Source organism: Anolis sagrei, chromosome 4 (genome assembly GCF_037176765.1).
Source record: "Anolis sagrei isolate rAnoSag1 chromosome 4, rAnoSag1.mat, whole genome shotgun sequence".
In the NCBI taxonomy this organism is placed as follows: domain Eukaryota; kingdom Metazoa; phylum Chordata; class Lepidosauria; order Squamata; family Dactyloidae; genus Anolis; species Anolis sagrei.
In genome coordinates this window covers 145,763,308-145,784,873 of record NC_090024.1, presented here as the reverse complement: position 1 = coordinate 145,784,873, position 21,566 = coordinate 145,763,308, and the positions used below count along the sequence as shown (strand labels likewise).

Below are 21,566 nucleotides of genomic sequence, written 5' to 3'. Positions count from 1 at the left end.
GAGGCCAAACAAAAAAAGAAGTCCGCCCACCCGCGCGGCCGCTGAGAGTGATGCGCGCGGAGGGACACAGGCTTCACTGCGCATTGATTACTGTGAACAAAAGAAGGACTATTTTAACCTGCCTCCTCCCCCTCCCCCGCACTTTTGAGGCAATTCTGGTCGCGCTTAGCAAAGGAATAGGCAGTGAGGCCCCTCCCACATTAATCGAACTGGAATATATGGCAGTGTGGACTTAGGACCGTACCGGATAGCCATATAATTCTTACAGTCATATCAAGGCAGAAAATCCCACAATATTTGCATCGAACTGGGTTATCTGAGTCAACACTGCCATATATTGCCATATAATGTGGGATTTTATTCAGCTGTGTGGAAGGGGCCTCAGATAATTATGCCCCTTCCACACTGCCCCATATCCCAGACTCTGATCCCGGATTTTCTGCTATAAACTGGATTATATGAGTCCACATGTATAGACTACTGCAACACACTCTATGTGGGGTTGCCTTTGAAGACTGTCCGAAAACTTCAAATGGTCCGACAAATGGCAGACAGCTTACTCAGGGAGCACACAACTCTGTTGCGCCAGTTCCATAGGCTGCCAGTTTGCTACCAGACACAATTCAAATAATAATAATAATAATAATCTTTATTTATATACCGCTCCACCTCAGAGTGGTTCCCAGGCAACATCACAAAACATACCAAAAAAAAAAACATAACCATAAGATTAACAAAACATAATATAAATATAAAAATTGTCGCCATAACACACATATATTCAAAGTGCTGGCTTTAGCTTATAAAGCCCTAAACCAGGGGTCCACAAACCTTTTAAACAGAGGGCCGGGTCACAGTTCCTCAAACTGTTGGAGGGACGGATTATAATTTGAAAAAAAAATGAATGAATTCCTATGCATACCACATATCTTATTTGTAGTGCAAAAATCACTTTAAAACAATACAATAATTAAAATGAAGAACAATTTTAACAAATATAAACTTATTAGTATCTCAATGGGAAGTGTGGGCCTGCTTTTGGCTCATGAGATAAGATTGTTGTTGTGTGCTTTCAAGTAATTTCAGATTTAGGTTGACCCTGAGCGAGGGCCGGGTAAATGACCTTGGAGGGCCGCATCCGGCCCCCGGGCCTTAGTTTGAGGACCCCTGCCCTAAACGGATCTGGCCCAACTTACATGTCCAAACACATCTCCCTTTATGAACCATCCAGGATCTTAAGATCGTCTGGGGAGGCCCTGCTCTCGTTATCACAAGTTTGGCAGAGTCGAGACAGAGTCTTCTCGGCAGTAGCCCCCCTCTGCTGTGGAACGCCCTCCCTATAGATATTAGATCGGCCCCCTCCCTTTTAACATTCCGGAAAAAAGTCAAGATGTGGCTTTTTGTACAAGCGTTTGCAAATGCAGAGTAACTGACATAGGAAAATGGAACGACGACAATTAGACCGGACAACGCTTTTTACAAGGTGACACTATGAATTTATATATTATTGATATGTTTAATTTTTACTATATGTTATGTTTTTAATTGTATTTATGATATTGTAAGCATTGAATTTTAACCGCCTTGATTCGCCTACGGGCTGAGCAAGGCGGTATACAAATACAGTAAGTAAATAAATAAATTTATTTATTATGCTCCTATTGATGATGGCCTGCATCAATAGGAGCATAGTGTCTAGATCTAAGGAAGTAATGCTACCCCTATGCTACACTATGCTCCTATTGATGATGGCCTGCATCAATAGGAGCATAGTGTCTAGATCTAAGGAAGTAATGCTACCCCTCTATTCTGCTTTGGTTAGACCACATCTGGAATATTGTGTCCAATTCTGGGCACCACAATTCAAGAGAGATATTGACAAGCTGGAATGTGTCCAGAGGAGGGCGACTAAAATGATCAAGGGTCTGGAGAACAAGCCCTATGAGGAGCGGCTTAGGGAACTGGGCATGTTTAGCCTGAAGAAGAGAAGGCTGAGAGGAGATATGATAGCCATGTATAAATATGTGAGAGGAAGCCACAGGGAGGAGGGAGCAAGCTTGTTTTCTGCTTCCTTGGAGACTAGGACACGGAACAATGGCTTCAAACTACAAGAAAGGAGATTCCATCTGAACATTAGGAAGAACTTCCTGACTGTGAGAGCCGTTCAGCAGTGGAACTCTCTGCCCCGGAGTGTGGTGGAGGCTCCTTCTTTGGAAGCTTTTAAGCAGAGGCTGGATGGCCATTTGTCAGGGGTGATTTGAATGCAATATTCCTGCTTCTTGGCAGGGGGTTGGACTGGATGGCCCATGAGGTCTCTTCCAGCTCTTTGATTCTATGATTTTATGAAATAATCTGGGATAAACAGAAAACCTGGGATAATTTCCTGGGATACAGGGCCTTGTCTGGAAGGGCCCCCAGCTGCATTTGTCCCGTGAAGGGATGACTGCTACGAACACAGAGTTTTGTGGCATTTTAGGCGCCTTCTACACTGCCATTTACAATCCTGATTTTGAAAGTATATAATCCACGTTATCAACGTTGAACTCGATTATATGAGTCTACACTGCCATGTAATCCCGTTAAAAATCAGATAATCTGGATTTTATGTGGCAGTGTAGATGGGGCCTTAAAAGCTAACAAAACTTGTACCCAGAGTGCTGAAAAATACTGGCCCTTGCCCTTCCTGATAAAACACTAAAGTCTTAAGGCAGTGGTTAAAAGAAAGCAAATATGTTTCCCTATTCATCCTCTCCCTGAGGATGAATCTACTACACTGTAGAATCAAAGCAGTTTAATACCAAAACTACCATGGCTCAAAACTATAGAATCCTGGGAGTAGCTTTCAAATGTATTTGGCCTACTCTGCCGAAGAGGCCTGGTGCCTCACCAAACAGCAACTCCCAGGATCTCATAGGATTGAATCAGAGCAGTTAAAGTGGTGTCAAGCTGCATTAACTATAGCGTAAAGCCCCTTATACACTGCCATATAAAATCCAGATTATCTGATTTGAACTGGATTATATTGCAGTGTTGACTCATATAATCCAGTTCATAGCAGATAACATGGATTATTTGCTTTGATAATCTGGATTATACGGCAGTGTAGAAGGGGCCTTAGAACACTTCCAGACAGCACTAAATCATGGGTTATAAACAGGGGCAAGAATACTGGGTCTACAGAAGAGGTCCACATACCTGTTGGTCCTGGGATTTCTGCCTCCGTTGTCCAGACTTGATGTTTTGTTGTGAGATTTAGAGGCTCCCAAGATGGCTGCTGCGGGACTTCCGCTGAAACTTCAGGGTTTTTTTTTGTTTTTTTAAAGATGCGGATATGCAGAGAATCACTGCAAAAGTTCTGTTCTTTGTCCTGTCCAGACAAACTGTGCCCCCCACGTGTTTCAAGAAGTATCTGCCACTCAAACAAAGTTCACAGGGTAGGATCACTTCTGCCCAAGTCAGCACTGCACAATCAAACAGGAAGACACACTTTCAAGCCAGGAACAGAACGTTGTCATTATTGACACTTTTTAGAGCCTGTCTGCCTGGCCATCTGTCCAGACAGATTTGGTTGTGTACTTGTGACATGGAACAGCCGGGTGTTGTTCCTGGGTTATACATAGCTGTTCCTGATTGCTCTTCTTGTGAATAGATGTACAATGTTGACTGGGAGCCACAACTTTGTCCTAGCCACAGAAAATGTGCCCTCCACATGCTTCATGAAGTTTCTGGCACACAAACAAAGTTCTTTTTAGAAACCGACCCATCAAGAACAAACATCTAAAACCTGGGAACAAACCTAGATAAGAAATCCCATAATTTCCGATTGCAGTGACATACAGACATGCGAATAGCTGCATATTCATCTCAAAACCACAATATTCCCACACCTGGAAATCTCACATTTTTTTGCCTTTTGTAGCGATTGCTTCCGCATTTGCAGGTAACAATGACTGGCCACACTCCTGTTTGCTGCAGAAGCTCCTGGGATAAAGGTACTGTTTGGACAGGCCCTTACTCATTTTAATTAAGATTATTATTATTATTATTATTATTTGAAACACAACAAGATGAGTCCACAGCAGAAAAGATCACTCTGCTGGCTGTTGTATTGGATCACACGTTGGACATTTCCCAAGTGTCTAGGACTGTGTGATGTATCAGTGAATAATACATGCAGATCCCAGTAAGGTGGCCTTCTGCAGCTGGCAGATGGTAATTTTGTCAGCGCCAATTGTGTTTAAGTGCATGGCAAGGTCTTTAGGCACTGCACCCAGTGTGCCAATCACCACTGGGACCACCTTGACTGGCTTGTGCCACAATCTTTGCGGTTCAATCTTTAAATCCTCATATCGTGTCAGCTTTTCCAGTTGTTTCTCTTCAATCCTGCTGTCACCTGGGATTGCAACATTGACAATCCATACTTTGTTTTGCTTCTGGGTTTACAGACAAGGGAAAAATAAAAGTAATTGTGAAGAGGAAGTGAAAATTATTCATGTGCTAATTCTACAGTATATGAAAATAATGTGTGGAAGGTACTCACGGGTTACGTTTTTTTCAAGGATGGACCCAAAAAGTGTCTTTGTTGACTGGAAGCAAAATCAGTTCTTCCAACAATATCATAAAGAGGAGCAGAAGTGTCTAATGAGAAGACACAAACACCTTTTTCAGATTTGGTCACTATAAGGCTGGGTCTACCCTGCCATATAATGCTGTTACAAAACGCATTTTAATTGCAGTGATCTGGATTGTATGGTGGTTGCATTATTTGGCAGGGTAGATCCAGCCCAAGTCTCCAATGTTGATCCCAAAGTCTCATGTCCCACACTTCATCTAGAAAGTTGTTTTCCACACTGTAAACAGGAGTATGGATTGCGGAAAAGCTAACTTCCTGAAGCATACATATTCAAATCCTTGTCCAAATAGTTTTGCTTTTGTAAGGCAAATGTGATGATCATAAAGGGCATTGTTATGTTTGTTTAGCAATTATACATTTAAAACTCAACTGCAAATATCATATAGTCTTAATTTAAGCTAATATTTGACATGAGATAGGGTGTACTAGAGGGTAGATATGGACTATTAACTTTCTTAGTTTGAGAAAGAAATGTATTGACTTCATTATTCTAACTTAAATAGTATTAATTAATGAGCATCTTTATAAGCTGATACCACTTTTATCTTTCTTCCTTTTGAAGCAGCTCTTGGGAACCAAATGGAACTTTATAAATGCTCTAGCAGTCTCATCTCAGATCAATAGTTTTGGAGATGCTGCGCCTTTTGGAAAGCAAATTTCTATTGCATTGAGCCAAAGCAGTTAAAAAGTGTTGTCACAAAATATTGGAAAATATATAAACATCAAAATTATTTTAGAGCCTGAAACCTTTCTTATCAGTTTTCATTCATAAACGAATTTCAAAAGAATATGAGAAAAATTTTCAATGCATGGTATTAGCAGCCAGAATGTTATTTGCAAAATATTGAAAACAACAGACAATGCCAACAGCAGAAAAATGGAAAATGAAGCTCACGGAACTCTCAGAAATTGACAAGCTGTCCAGACGGCTACATAATCTGGATGCAAATACTTAAAAAAAATGGAATTATTAATAACAACAACCAGCTTCTCAAATTTAATAAACTATATTGAACTGACAAAGGATTGAAATTGAATAACAATTTATGGAAATAATATTCCTACATTATTGAAAATACAAGGTGGGATTGCCTCTACTCACAAACATCGAGTTATCTTTCATCTTTTCCATTCCTAAATTTTTGTAAATAGAACAATATACTAAAAATAAATAAAAATAGTATTTTTTTAAAAAATGTAGATGTACCCCTTGAGCACTTCAATCATGATCCACAGATGGTAGCTTTGTCCCATTGGCTTCTCAGTTAAGCGCATACAATTAAGCATCTGAATCTGTAGTTCTTCTCATTGATCAGGAATACTAATGCAACAACACCTCATCAGTAGGCAAAAACTAATTGTCTCACAACAGTCTAAACCCAGATTACATTCTCTATTAATGAGGGGGAAAAATCCAACTTTATCATTACCTTTTTGCTTCTTTTTATAGGTTCAAGTTATTTATTATTGTGTGATTTCTGCTAACTGCTAAATGTGGGTTTGGAACCCGGTGTGCTTCATTACTACAAATGCCAGGTAAAGACACAAACCAGGTTTGAAGACAATGAACATAAAGGATGTCAGTACAGAATCTGACATCCTTTATGTTTGTTGTCTTTCTGGCCATAAAGGATGACAGTACTAAAAAAAGAACCAACATAAGGAATACAGAGAAATAGCATTTTATCCACTTTGACAATCATTCAAAATACCCACAACTTCCCCTGATTAGCAGAAAATCTGGCCCGGTTTAGATCTCAGTTCCTGTTGGCTGGGGATTCCTCCTGATGTCACTGGCTGGAGGAGGCTCCCCCATGGCCAGAAAAGGGAACAACTGTGGTTGGTTGGTTTAAAGTCCAAGTCAGCTTAAAGGTGAGGGGTGTGAGTCCAGGAATGTGTTGATGTCAAATGCATATAATCCCATGATTAACTTAATGTTCAGTCCAGGTAAACACAAAGAGATAGTCTGGAAAACACAAAAGGGTGATTGAGATTACTTGATGAAACAATGAGCTGTTTTAATCCACAGCAGGTCTCCTGGTGTGTATCGGCCAATGGCTACAATCCCATCAATGGAAGTCTCCCAGTGCACATGAGCAGATTTATGAATGGGGAAGAGGTTTGTCAATCTGTTGTAGTTTACATAAACACAATAGATATCCCATCACGGAGACTTGGGCACCTCCAGGTTTGCCTACATTAGCGGTCCCAAGGCATGAGATTAAGCAAGGCAATTTTATAGACTTGCAATTCCAGTTACACTTTAAGGCTGATTTCATTTGATATAATGTATACAATTTCATAAAGGTGGATTTCATATACAAGAGGAGATATGGCTAGTGGACTTTTCCGGAGTTGAGAAGGAGTGGTATTTCGACATTGCGAAGTTGGAAAAAAATAAAAATGAAATACATTCTTGTTTAATTTATCTCTGTTCATTTGTGTGTGTGTGTGTGGTGGTGGGGTGGGGTGGGGGTCAATTTATCGAAAACAGTTGCATCAGATTATAAAGGCTAAATACTCCTGATAAATTAAGTTGCCAAATTAGTTAATTATTTTCTAATTAAAAAGAAGGGAAACTAATAACAATTTTTAATGTTAAGTGATTGGTGCAAAATGGAATATCAGCATGAACTTAATTCCAGAATCAGGTTATTAATTCAGTCATTAATTAACTGAGAGACAGTGCTGAAGAGCCAAGAATTATTTTCTAGGTGGTACAAAAGCCGGAGTTTCATAGATTTTTGCACAATAACCTTTTCTTATCCTCTCATGGTTGGGCAATTATGCTATTTCAGTCATAAGATCTATACCAAGAGATGTGGATGACCTTGGGCACTCACTAGTACTCAACTTGATTTGCCTTACAGGGTGACTAAGCATGACGAGGAGGTAAAGAGAACAGTCATGCTACATAAACATATCTCATGTTTATTTCAGCACTCTCACTATTGCTTATCTCTGAAGCAAAATCATATTTTGAAGTTTATCTGAGGACACATTGGCAATAGTCCAGTTTACTGCTGGATGTGCTTCAGCCCATTGAAGGGAGACTCTAAAGCAGAGTTTCTCAAACTGCTCCTCCAGGTGTTTTGGAATATCAGCTCCCACAATCCCCAATAGCTGGTAAACTGGAATTTCTGGGAGCTGAAGTCCAAGACATCTGGAGGAGCACAGTTAGAGAAACATTTCTAAAGAAATGTGGCTATTGATGAGAAATATAACATTCAGTTAAAATCACATGGTGTGAATTACTGTTCAAAAACAAGCATTTCATGGACATTCACAGTCATGTTCTAACTTTTGGAAAATGTGACTCTCCATAACCATTTGAGAAATGGGATTCATGACCTTTTGTAAAGTCACTCGTCGCAAGAAAAGCATGATATTTTGAAAAATGATTTTCACCAGCATTAATGGAAGGCAACTAGGTCTTTCAGCTGTTAAACTGATGGGTATGTCTTTGAACTGCTAGGGACAAAGACATGCCAATGCACAAAAACCTATATTCAGCAGAGTTTCAGAAGTGTTCCTTTAGTTACCCCCCCCCCCCCCAATCTACTTTTCCTTAAAATATATTTGCCTATAAATCGTGCTCTCAAGAGACAAAATAAACAGTCTTCTTTAAAAGTAACAAAGTTGGTTTATTTACAAAACAATGTATACAGAATGCAGGCACTTTGCTTATGAATCCAGTTACAATAGGATTTTAAGTAGGTTCTCTGTGTAAGTAACACAGGGCATCTTCCTTAAAACAATAGTCCATAGTCCAATAGAGTCTTTAAGCGTAAATCTTACTGAAGTCTAAACTGTACTGTTCCTACAGCCTTCTAAAGGCATCTGCTTGCTTCTACACTCTCTAAGAGTCTAATGGTTTCTATCTCCACTGAAGTCTGAAGCAAACACTGATCTAAAACGGAGTCTCAGGTCCTGAACGTGTCCAGACCTGATCCCATAGTCTTTAGCCCCTCCTACAACAAAGAGCTTAGGTAAAATTGCAAACCAATACACACATACAATACAGTAAGCTATTATATGCATAACAAACAACTTGAGAAGGTTTCTATTTCCAACAGCAGTCCTTGGGAAATGTAGGGTCATAACTGGCATCTATATGGATCCTATTACGTACATTACATTACATCCCATTCTCACAACCTTATAAATACACTCTATTTCTGAGGCTTTAATACTACTACATAATACTTTTGTGAAAGTAGACTTGTGTGCAGAAAAGTTTGTACAAAAATAAAAAAAGATTTTTTATTTTTTTATTACAAAACATTTTACATACTACAATTGTCTTGTTATGTATGTATAGATGTATGCAGCTTTTAGTGGTACAAGGAACGGCAACTCGACTGATGAGATTGTTTTATGGTTTTAATAACTGTTTTGATATTTTATGATGTACTGTTTTTAATATGATTTATGTTTAAAGTATGGTTTTAATATTGTAGTTGTAAGGCATTGAATTTTTGCCATTATCTATGTGTAAACCGCTTTGAGTCCCCCTAGGGGTGAGAAAAGCGGTATATAAATACTGTAAATAAATAATAAATATTCCCAGATGTATTCATGTCCCCTCTCCCAACCATTCATGTAGCATTATAAAATTACAGCTCTGTCTTTTACTTCTAATTATTCTAATATTATCAATTGCATATAATAATTATAATATATTTTCCAATTGTTCATCCACAATCCTTTGTCATTTGGAGGTTCGACTTCCCCATTACTTTTACACATGAAGCTAATAAATGGTTTCCATGTGTTATCAGATAGATCTTCTTTTGATATAGCTGTGGGCTATATATAGCCCTACTGAAAATGTTAACCTATAAAAACCAGTAATTCTTGAAAGTGCAGCCACATTTTCCTTCCTCCTTTTTATGTAGCAAGAGACTAGCACGCTTTGAAAGCTCCCAAAGGGACTGCCAGCCTTCCCAGGTTAAAGGACAAAGGCAGTGAAGAAATGAGAGCCTCCCGGTGCATGGTTCTCACCAGAGCTCAAGCCTTGTTCTTGTTTTGTAAACTAGTTGAAGGACTACGCTCTCTCGCAGTTTTGTGGACAGAACATTATTACTAATTAAACCGACTTCCAAATGAACAGCTGGGTAAAGTGGCTGCCTATATTTCTAGTTTATTAAAATACACACTCCCGTACCATATCAACGTGTATATCCCCTTGAAATTCTGATCTAGGAAATGTTTTAAACATATGGAAAGCGGTATGGGTTTTCTTTGTTTCGATGGACAGTGAAGGTGATGTACAGAGGGAAATCTTTATATTTGATTTTCTTTTCTTTAGCAATAGGATCAAACAAACACAGAGTAGGAACAAGATATATCAAAAGTGGTGCTTGGCAAGCTCTGGTCCTCATGATATTTCAGACTCCCAAATTCCCTACTATTGGCCAAACTGCCTGGGGCTTTTGGGAATTGAAGTCCAAAACTCCTGCATTAAAAGAGTCTTGTTCTATTTGCACAATGTGAAATAAATAAAATACTTTTTTTGAATGTTATCAACAGTCATCAAAATACCGGAGTATAATTGCATCAATGGTTCCATAATAACACAATATATACAACACTCAAATGCTGAGTAACTCCAGACAAGAAACAATCAGGGACAGCTAATCACCTCTCAACAAAGGATTCCCCCAGGCAGTAAGTAAGGCAGTAATCTACACCTTGAAACTGCTAGGTCATTAAATGCTAATCAAGGTGGCCAGCTGAAACATTCACACCTAGCTCCAACAGACAAGAGTTCTCTCTCCCACCCTTGACATTCCACAGATATATAAACCCTGTTTTCTTAGTTTCCAACAGACCTCACAACCTCTGAGGAGGCCTGCCATAGATGCAAGCGAAACGTCAGGAGAGAATGCTTCTGGAACATAGCCATACAGCCCGAAAAACTTACAACAACCCACTTACAGTGTTGTCAAATAGCATCAATTCTGCAGTGTCGGTGCACCCTCAGTTTGCAACAGTAGAAATGAGTTAAGTACAAAAGGGGAAAGCAGCGGGAAAGAGAAATGGTAATTTGAAAAGTAGCTGAAGATCCAACCAGTCCATCCTCCAGGAAATAAAGCCCGGCTGCTCGTTGGAGGGAAGGATACTAGAGACAAAGTTGAAGTACTTTGGCCACATCATGAGGAGACAGCAAAGCTTAGAGAAGACAATTATGCTGGGGAAAGTGGAAGGTAAAAGGAAGAGGGGCCGACCAAGGGCAAGATGGATGGATGGCATCCTTGAAGTGACTGGACTGACCTTGAAGGAGCTGGGGGTGGTGACGGCTGACAGGGAGCTCTGGCGTGGGCTGGTCCATGAGGTCACGAAGAGTCGGAGACAACTGAACGAATGAACAACAACAACAACAAAGTAGCTGAAAAATAGGAGAACAGAGGATTGACTGGAATAATTCCCACCAAATCAGAACAGTTGGATGGCATGCGTTTTCTATACATGAAATGGGAGAAGAGAACCGTTTTGTCCTCTGAATCAGGCAACAAAGTATCTTGGGAGATTATTTCTTGGTTTGCAAGACAGAAAAGTGAAAAAGATCTCAGGCTGGTAGAATGTGACTCATCTACAATGTACAGGTCTTATAAATCATATCAATAGTGTCATATAATCGTTTCCAAGGGAATTAATCGGTGTACTTTATTTAGCACCTGCCATGTCTTATCTGCAGTGCTGTGTCTGTTGCTTGGTGTTAGACTTGAGATGTAGAGTATAGATAAACTGGAACATAGAAGGAAAGTTATGTAAAGCAACTCCTATGAGGAAATGTTGCAGGTGGTCAGTTTCTTTAGCCTGAGGCCCCTTCCACACAGCTGAATAAAACCCCACATTATCTGCTTTGAACTGGAATATATAGCAGTGTGGACGCAGATATGCAAAGTGGATATTGTGGGATTTTCTGCCTTGATATTCTGGGTTATATGGCTGTGTGGCAGGGCCCTGAGGAAGAAAAGACCAAAGGGGAACCATGATGGTTCTCTTCAAATATCAAAAAAGGCAAAGCTGCTTCTTCACAGCCCCAGATCTGAACTTTTTAGAAAAATCACAAAATTTGAAAACATCTCTACTTTGCATGGAAGGATGGGAACTAAGAAAGCAACTTCGGGCATTTAAAAACTCTATATGTGTAAATGAGAGCCTATGAGGTATAGCAGTCTGAGTGTTGGAATGAGGGTGCATCTGTACTGTAGAATTAATGTAGTTTGACACCACTTTAATTGCCATGGCCAATGCAACGGGATCACTAGTGTTGCAGTTTCAAAGTCTTTAGCCTTCTCTGCCAGTGCTGGTGCCTCATTAAATTACAACTCTCATAGTGTTGAGCCATGACAGTGAAAGTGGTGTCAAACTAGGGGCCGGGCTTAGCACAGCCAGCTAAACCGCTGTGCTGCAGAAAAATCCTGCCAATCGAAAGGTCAGCAGTTTGAGCCCAGCCCTTACTTTACCTGTCCACCTAGCAGGTCAAAGCAGAAATGTCAGTAGATAAAATAGGTACCGCTTTTAGCGGGGAGGTAACAAATGATGGATGGATGGTATTCTTGAAGTGACTGGCTTGACTCTGAAGGCGCTGGGGGTGGTGACGGCCGACAGGGAGCTCTGGGGTGGGTTGGTCCATGAGGTCATGAAGAGTCGGAAGCGACTGAATGAATAAATAACAATAAAGGTGCCCTTAAGGACATTGATTGGAGGAAAACTCCTTGGCATGGAAGATGGAGAAACAACACCCACTCCCTCCATTGACTGAGTTGAGCACAGCCTCCAAGATGCTGGAAATAAGATGGGAAAAACTGCCTTTACCTCTGTTTGTGTTGTGTGTCCTTGTCAATTGTATAATCGGCATTGAATGTTTTCCTATGTGTGTTCTGTAAGCTGTTCTGAGTCCCTTTTGGGGTGAGAAGGGCAGGGTATAAATACTGTAAATAGATAAATAATAAATAAATAACTTCATTAATTCTAGAGTGTAGATGCACACAAAAGTTCAAATGCTTACGTGGCCAAGGATACCTACAGGGTGGCCCTGAATAAGTCACACTCTCTCAGCCTCAAAAGGCAGCCATGACAAACCCTTTCTGTAGAAATCTTAGCAAGAAAAACCCATGATTGTATCGCCATAAATCAGAAATGTCTTTGAAGGCAAACAATAAGGCGTGCAAATAGTTTCCAAGGTAGATGCCCTCCCTTTTCCTTCACATACCAGAACAAGCTCAGTTCTTTCAATAAATGTAATATTATACATTGACCAGCAGAGGGGAGGGAAATGTTTTTGCAGCCAGAGCATTGCACTCATCGAAGTTACACAAACTTGACCGGGACACTTGGGTACGGCTGCACATTTGTTTAGGCCCTTTTCTCCACTTTATAGTCAGACGAGTAGGAAGGCAGCCTCTTGTGTGGAATAGTACGCGTGGCTTTGCCTCACTATCCAAATTTACCAAAGCAGCACAGAAGGCAACTGCAAGGAACACCATTCAGGAACAAGGTGCCAGGGCAGCATTGCTTTCAAGTGCACTTCATGTTTTTCTTCTTCCCTTTTGCAAAGGCTTCTGTCTACTTTAAGAACTGAAGAACTGAAAGATATTCAGCAAGGGAAATTGATTGTGTCCTTACATCTCCTTTTTGGAATAACACTACACTTGTTAAAGGTAAAGTAATACGCAGGTGAGGTAACAAATTTACCAGGGATGGGGATGTGGTTCCACTTTTACTGAGCTTTTTGCAGTAGACTCACAGTTAAGCCAGAACTCTCTGCAAAAAAAATATCAAAGAAATAATACTTTAAATTTAATAAGCTGTTCTTATAAAACGGTAAAACTGTTTTACATTAAGTTTGTCTTTGTCTGCTTTGAGTCACTGTATTTCAATATTAATATCAAGCCAATACATAGTTTATGGTATGGTGTGGTATCAGATATAGTATTTGTTAGGCTTATTTTTAATAGTAAGTCTCAAGCAACCAGAAACTATTTATTTGACACCTAACAATCCCCATGAATGCTAGTGAACTGGGATTATATTGTATAGGTGTGCTCCAGGTACCTGTTGTATACAATCTGGTTGTTGTTCCTATCACATTACACTGTTACAGTACTATCATTCCACTTTATCTGCCATGGCAACCATTTATGGAACAATGGGATGTGTAGTTTGGGGGAGTGCCTTTCGAATTCTCAGCCAGAGAGCTCTTAGGGCTCACTAAACTACAGAAGTTGGTTTGCTCCTTACAGTTTCTGCATTTGCATCAGGAGCAGGGTGTTAAAAAAGTGCTATGATAGTTAATTCAAAAATCTTTTATCCAAGTTTTTGTAGTTTGTTTTAAGCTTGTAAGCTATCTGTGTTGGGTTCCCTAAATAAATAAAATATGCTAAATCTTTGTATGCAAAACCCCACCTCTTTATCACACTAGAGAATGAATCCACTTTAAAATCTGGTTGCTGCCTCCTGCAGAATTCTGGAGTTTGTAGTTTAGGGAGGAGCCTTTAACAGCCTCACTAAATTTCAAACCCCAGAATTCCGTAGGAGGCAGAAACCAGATTTAAAGCGGATCCATTCTCTAATGTGATGAGTCTTAGCTGAGATACAAATAATTCTTTACAAACACCCTTTTTGTGCATCACTTGTGGAGAAAATGTGACTCTGGAGCACATGATATCCTCCCATCGCAAACACACTCAATACTAGTTTTTAACATTTCTGTTTTATGTATCGCTGCTGTCTTGGTTGGAACAAGAAGAAAATGCAAAGCTCTTTTTAGAAACAAAAAAGGAAATATGTATATACATATGTTGCTGGCACTCAGGCCAAATATCAAAACATTGGTCCCTTGAGGAATTGTTATTATTATTATTATTATTATTATTATTATTATTATTATGGCTTTCAGCCCTTTTGAGTGGTATAGCCAATGGTAATGAATGGTAGGATTTGTGGTGCAAAATATGGAGGGAAGGGATACGTTTCTCAGTGTCGTCCAGAATAACTGAGAGTAAATCCTATAGAATACTTACCCAAGAGTGAGTTCTATTCAGCTCAGTAGACCTTTTTTCTTTTTCGTGTCAGGAGTGACTTGAGAAACTACAAATCACTTCTGGTGTGAGAGAATTGGCCGTCTGCAAGGACGTTGCCCAGGGGAACGCCCAGATGTTTTGAAGTTTAACCATCCTTGTGGGAGACTTCCCTCATGTCCCCGCATGGAGAGCCGGAGCTGACAGTGGGAGCTCACCTGTGATCTCCCTGGATTCGAACCCTTGACCTGTCGGTCTTCAGTCCTGCTGGCACAAGGGTTTAACCCATTGTGCCACCGGGGGCTCACATCTGATATATAGAATTGCACTGCTATCACATTTGTTGTTTGATGCTCTTCCAAGAATTCAAGGGTTTTCATCCATTTTCTACTTGTATGTGTAGGAGGAAAAGGGATAAAGAAATTATCCCCTATCTTAAAGGGAAGATTTAGATTTAATATAATACAATGTTAGGATAGACAAGAGATGTTTATTAAGGACTGGTGAGGAGTCACATTGCTCTTTGAGTCAGTTTTGTATTTCTCCAGGCAACAAATCTCTTGCCAGTTGTCAAATCCTTTTTTAATGATGGAAATTAATGATTTCTTCTGAAATGCTGACCGAGTTCATGAGCTATATGCAGCCAAGAGGTTTCAACCTTTGGAAGCTTACTGACTGGTACAGACTGCTCGATATTAAGAATCAATTTGCTATTAGAAATGCCAGCTCAATGTGTTTTGTTATCTGAAACAAAAGACAAGATGGTTAGGTGTGTCAAAGCCAGAAATAGAATATTCCTTTGGCACAGGTGACGTGACCGGACAGCCTTCTCTATCACACTTGAGGGCAACAAGCAAGCCTAGGGTTGGTAGGGCAACCCCATGTGTCGCATATGATTGCCTCCCCCAATTTCTTGCTATTACTTGCAAATTGCTCCACCCAAGTTCTGCTCCTTGTATGTTCAGCCAGTTCCTGAATGCCAACTACATGATGGAAACAAAGTCATGCCTGTGTGTATGTGATGACTGTTGGCACACAGGGTCTTGACTGACTGCTTCTCTGCTTACTTGCTTAGTAAGGTGCCATGTTTCCTACCATCCCTTTCTATCCGTCATTGGTAGGCAGCCAGGCAAGACTGAAGGACAACCAGGGTGAAACATATGGAAGAACGGCTTCCCCCTTCATGCCAGTTCAAGTGGATAGTTATAATAATTAATAAGAACACATTTTATTTCCTATGTGCCGCTCCCCAAAGTCTGAGGTGGGCTACAACATAATTAAAATACAATAGATAAAGCCAGTTAAATTGAAATAGATATAAGATAAAAAACTGAATCCCCAGTGGCGCAGTGGGTTAAACCTCTGAGCTCTGAACTTGCAGGTTTGTATCTGGTTGCAGGTTTGTATCTGGGGAGTCAGGCGAGCTCCCAATGTTAGCCCCAGCTTCTGCCAACCTAACAGTGAGTAGATCAATAGGTACTGCTCAAGGAGGAAGGTAACCGTGCTTCATGCAGTCATGCTGGCCACATGTAGTAGAGAATTTGTATTGTTTTGGCTAAAAGTACACAAATTTTTACTTTAGAGAAGAGTTTTCCAAACATTGGTGTGTCAGCTGCAGTGTGTAGGTGTGCCACATGAACATAATGAGAAATGAAAATCTTGGAAATGTATATTATTATCTTACAAATGATATATTTTAAAAATATAATGAAAGGTTTTCATGTTGTGTCCCCATCCATTTCATTATTATAATTTATGTATGTATCTGTATAGCTTATGAGGGGTTGGTTTGGTTGTCAAACTGAACTACTGTATTGCAAAACAATGCATGTCTAAAAAGTGTGCCACCAATATAAAATGTTTGGAAAGCTTTGCTCTAAAGGCATAAGAGTATGGCATTTTATGAATGCATGTGCTTGTTCCAGCTTGTATAATGGCTGTGCTAGATTGCTGCAATTATTACTGTAATCCACATTGTCTCTTGAGTGAAAAACACTCCAAGGAAATTGAAATCTTGCGCAAGTGCTCTCTTTCACAATCTGGATATTCTCTGGGGCACCTTCAATGCAGCTGAATAAAATCTCACATTTTTTGCTTTGAACTGAAATATATGGCAGTGTGGACTCAGATAACCCAGTTCAAAGCAGATATTGTGGGATTTTTCTGCTTTGATATTCTGGGTTATATGGCTGTGTGGAAGGGCCTTAAGTGTCTGACAGAAAGAAAATTTATGACGCAACAAAATTTCAACACTTTTAAGATCTGATGATTTAAATGGTAGAGACTGGAGAACATGTCTCCCATTGGAAATAATAGAATAATATTCTTGTATTGACATGAATGAAAATGTTATTTGCTTGTGATGTCAAACTGCATTAATTCTACAGTGCAGATGCACCCTGAGTTTTTACACGCTTGTGTTTTCTGCAGTTGGCCCATTTTGTTTTTTGAAGGGGTAAAATATGTGATGTATATCATTACAATGAGATATAATTTAGAAAGATTCCCCCCACTTCAGGCTTCCTCTCTGGTCCCTTCCACAGCTATATAAAATCCACATTGAACTGGATTATATGGCAGTGTGGACTCAGATAGTTCAAAGCAGATATTGTGGATTCTATCTATGTTTTTATTTTAATTGTGTTTTTGTTTTGATGGATTGTTTTGTTTATTGTCTTATGGACATTTGGTCCCATGTAAGCTGCCCCGAGTCTCTTCGGGGAGATGGTGGCAGGGCATAAGAATAAAGTTATTATATTATTATTATTATTATTATTATTATTATCTGCCTTGAAATTCTGGGTTATGTGGCTGTGTGGAAGGGCCCTCTGTTACCTTATTTACATATTTCTTTTATTTCTCCACAGATGGAAACATTGTTCAGGCTCTTTTTTTTCTGGAAGGTGTTTTCTTCAACAGTTCTTGGATTCCCAAGTGGGAAGATTACTGGGTCGTGTGATTCTATGTTACCCAGCCACAGAAATGCCATTCCACAGACCTCTCCACCACCGTATGCCATCTCCGTTTCCAACACATCATTTGCTCCAACAGATGAAATCATAGGTAAATACATAATACTCATTAATGTGCTGATTGTGATATAACAGTACCCTGCTGTATTAATTAAAAAAATGTTTTAGGAAGTTTTGGAAAAGGCATCCATAACCTTTTGGGAAAACCAGAATCTCCAAAGCCTTTTGGAAAGCGTGACCTTTTTGGAGATTAATTGGCATACATACTATTTGGAATAATCATAACTAAAGGTACAAGTTTCCCCTGACATTAAATCTAGTCATGTCCAACTCTGGGGGGGGGGGGGGGGGGGTGCACATCTCCATTTCTAAGCCAAAGAGCCGGCGTTATCTATAGACACCTCCAAGGTCATGTGGCCAACATAACTGCATGGAACACCGTTACCTCCCTGATGGAGCGGTACCTATTTGATATACTTACATTTGCATGTTTTTGAACTGCTAGGTTGGCAGAAGCTGGGCCTAACAGCAGGAGCTCACCCCACTTCCCGGATTCGAACTGCCAACCTTTCAGTCAGCAAGTTCAGTAGCTCAGCGGTTTAACCTGTTGATGGGCCCCTGAATAATCAACCTTTTTGTAAAGTGTGATCTACCTGAGAAGAGCTAAAAACTTGAGTGAATCTCTTCTTTAGTGGTAAATATCCACTAGCATTCATGCAAGGCAAATTAGGTTTCTCAGTTGTTAGACTTATAATACTTGGTTATCTCTTTGAACTGTTAGGAACAAAGATTATGACAAAGCACAAAATATATAGCAGATCTTCAGAAGTGTTATTTCAGTTGCCCAAAAAATCATCTACTCTCCCATAAAATATATTTGGTATTAAATCATGCTGTCAAGAGACTAAAATAAGTAGTCTTTGTTAAAAATAACAGAGTTGTTTTACTTACAAACTTCATGTATTCAGCATACAGGTACATTGCTTATCAGTTGAAAGTTTAAACAGTAATTTCTCTAAAGCTTTCTGTTACAGTCTCTTCTCTGTCTTATGCATAACAAACACTGACTATACAATAAAATACAGACTGAACACTGACTTCTAAAATGGAGTCTCAGTCTGAATAGTCCCAGATTTGATTACATGGTCTGCAGTCCTTCCCACAAACAATATAGAGTTAAGGAAGCTGCATACCAAAACATGCATACATAATACAGGAAGCAATCTGAATTATATATTTAACAAATAGCTAGTATAGGAGGCTGGTAGAAGGTTGTGATTTCCAACAGGAAGTTTTTTCATTTATTATGTATCTCTCTGTAAATGGCTTTTATCAAAAGAAATTCAATCCAAACATGCATTGATGCCATGCCCAGTGGCCTGGATCCAAAAGGGTCTACGTGCTTGTCTGCATATGCACATTTAAACAAATGGGCTCACATGCTTCTCCCCCCCCCCCCTTTTTTTTTCTGGCCAAAGTACTTGAGATCTCAAGTTCCTTTCTTTTGAAATTTTTTGAAAGTTTCCTGGCAGGAATGAATGTAGGGTGGGGAACCGAAAAATCAGAATGTGCAGGTAGCAGACTACAGTAGGTCTGCTGGATTGCAGCCAAGAATGTTGAAGAATAATGGTATCTGCTGCCAACAAGATAAAATGAGAAAGACAAAAGGAGTCTTTGTCCAGTGGGTAACATCCTTATTTCAATGTTGTTACAATTTACCATGACTTCTTCTTTTTAAGTACAGGAATTTGTAGAACTAATTGGGGAAGGCAAACTCATTCATTCATCTATACAAATAAAAATGTAATGTTCATTTGTGGGATTAACATAACTCAAAAAGCACTTGACGAATTGCTGCTAAATTTGGCCACAAGACACCTACAAACCCGAGGAGTGACCATCACTAAAAAAAACCTGATTTTGTCATTTTGGAGTTGTAGTTGCTGGGATTTATAGTTAACCTACAATCAAAGAGCATTCTGAACTCCACCAGTGATGGAATTGAACCAAATGTGCCACACAAGACTCCCATGACCAACAGAAAACACTAGACGTGTTTGGTGGGCATTGACCTTGAGTGTGGGGGTTGTAGTTCACCTACATCCAGAGAGCACTGTGGACTGAAACAATGATAGATCTGGACCAAACTTGACATGAATATTCCACATGCCCAAATATGAACACAGATGGAGTTTGGGGAAAATAAACCTTGACATTTGGGAGTTGTAGTTACTGGGATTTATAGTTCACCTACAATCAAAAAGCATTCTGAACCCCACCAAATGACAGAATTGGGGCAAACTTCCCACACAGAACCCCCATGACCAATAGAAAATAGTTAAGGCCATTCAGTCCAACTCCCTTCACTAGGGCAGGAAAACATAATCAAAGCCCTCCTGACAAAGAGCCATCCAGCCATAGATATACATAGATATATATGATTCACACACACAGAGATATAGTATCATAGATTTGAAAGGGACCCCTAAAGAAGGACAATCATATGTTGCATGTTCCAGAGTAGGCAAACGAGACAATCTCCACATCAACACTGAGAAATAAACAGCAAGAAATACTGTTTACTCACAAGCATAAAAAATTACATATATTAGAAACCAAAACTTTCTCATTACCTTATTTTACAGATCACCACACTGGGCCACAGCAATGTGTAGCAGGGGATGGCCTATATATATATATATATATATATATATGTGTGTGTGTGTGTGTGTGCGCGCGCGCGCGCGTGAGAGAGAGAATTTGTCTTCCCCAATTAGTTCTACAATTCCTGTATTTCAAAAGAAGAAGTCATACTCTTGCCAGATGTTTCCTTCCTGAAAGAGGAAGGATCCACATCAGGCATGGGAAAGCTTGGGTCCTCCAGGTGTTTTGGACTTCAACTCCCACAATTCCTAACAGCTGGTAGTTAGGAGTTGAAGTCCAAAACACCTCTAGAGCTCAAGTTTGCCCATGCTTGATCTATATCCTTCTCCACCAGAAGTGCGCGATTACAATTCCCATAATCTCCAGCCACCATGGGCAGATTGTTGTGCCAGTTTCGGCTGATGGGTGTTGCAATCCAAGACATCTGAAGGTTAATCTTTATGTAAGACTCCAGATGCTTTGTATGGGTTCAACAAATCGAACTATGCTAAAGCACACTGGACATATTTTAACCACTGGTTAAAAAATTCTTAAGAAGAGGGAATCCTTTTGGGCTCCAGATGTTGGGCTCAAGCAAGTGTTAGCCCTACCCCATAGTGTCATCTTAGGCCCCATCTACACTGCCATGTAATGCAGTTTTCTAATGCAGTTAAATCCATTAGATGGCAGTTTAGATGTGGCCTAAGATGCATTGAACTGCAATATATGAGTCTACTCTGTCATATAATGCAGTTCAATGGAGTTGAACTGTATTATATAGCAGTGTAGATGAGACCTCAGTCAAAAATAATGCTTTGCATTGAGAAGTTAGTTTTTAGATTACAGCAAAGGCAATCTTCCATCTATCAATGCCAATGGCTTCTTGTGAGGAATAGTGAAAGTTTTAAAACAATAACATCCAGAGGGCCATATACTTCCATCCCTTTGTGTGTGTGTGTGTGTGTGTGAAATTACAATTATTTTTAAAACTACTAGACTTTTTCAAATCTTTGTTGTGTGAGCACTATTTTTTTCAGTTGCATTTCTTGCAAGCTTAAGCATTTAAAACTATGTTGATTTCAAGGACAGTGCTTTGATTATGCTTTTCCTGCATGGCAGGGAGTTTGACTGGATGGTCCATGTGGTTTCTTCCTTCGCTAGATCTACACTGCCATATAAAATCCAGATGATCTGCTTTAAACCAGATTACATGGCAATGTAGGCTCATATAATCCAGTTCAAAGCAGATCAATATGGATTATCTGATTTGATAATCTGGATTATATG

At 39.6% G+C, this 21,566-nt stretch overlaps 1 protein-coding gene across 2 annotated transcripts in view; it reads left to right on the top strand.

Annotated features, from left to right (window-relative positions):
* Window positions 1-1,056: 1,056 nt before the first annotated feature.
* LOC132774168 (putative ferric-chelate reductase 1) overlaps window positions 1,057-21,566 on the top strand; it is a 47,928-nt gene continuing 27,418 nt past the window's right edge. Inside the window, exons 1-3 of one of the 2 annotated variants that reach the window (XM_067467770.1) lie at window positions 1,057-1,483; window positions 13,203-13,305; window positions 17,532-17,727. In XM_067467770.1, the coding sequence (XP_067323871.1) occupies window positions 1,443-1,483; window positions 13,203-13,305; window positions 17,532-17,727 (340 nt within the window). In that variant the 5' untranslated portion in view covers window positions 1,057-1,442. Of the gene's footprint in view, window positions 1,484-12,634; window positions 13,322-17,531; window positions 17,728-21,566 lie in introns of those variants that run through there. The other variant, XM_060773995.2, reaches the window with a different exon arrangement.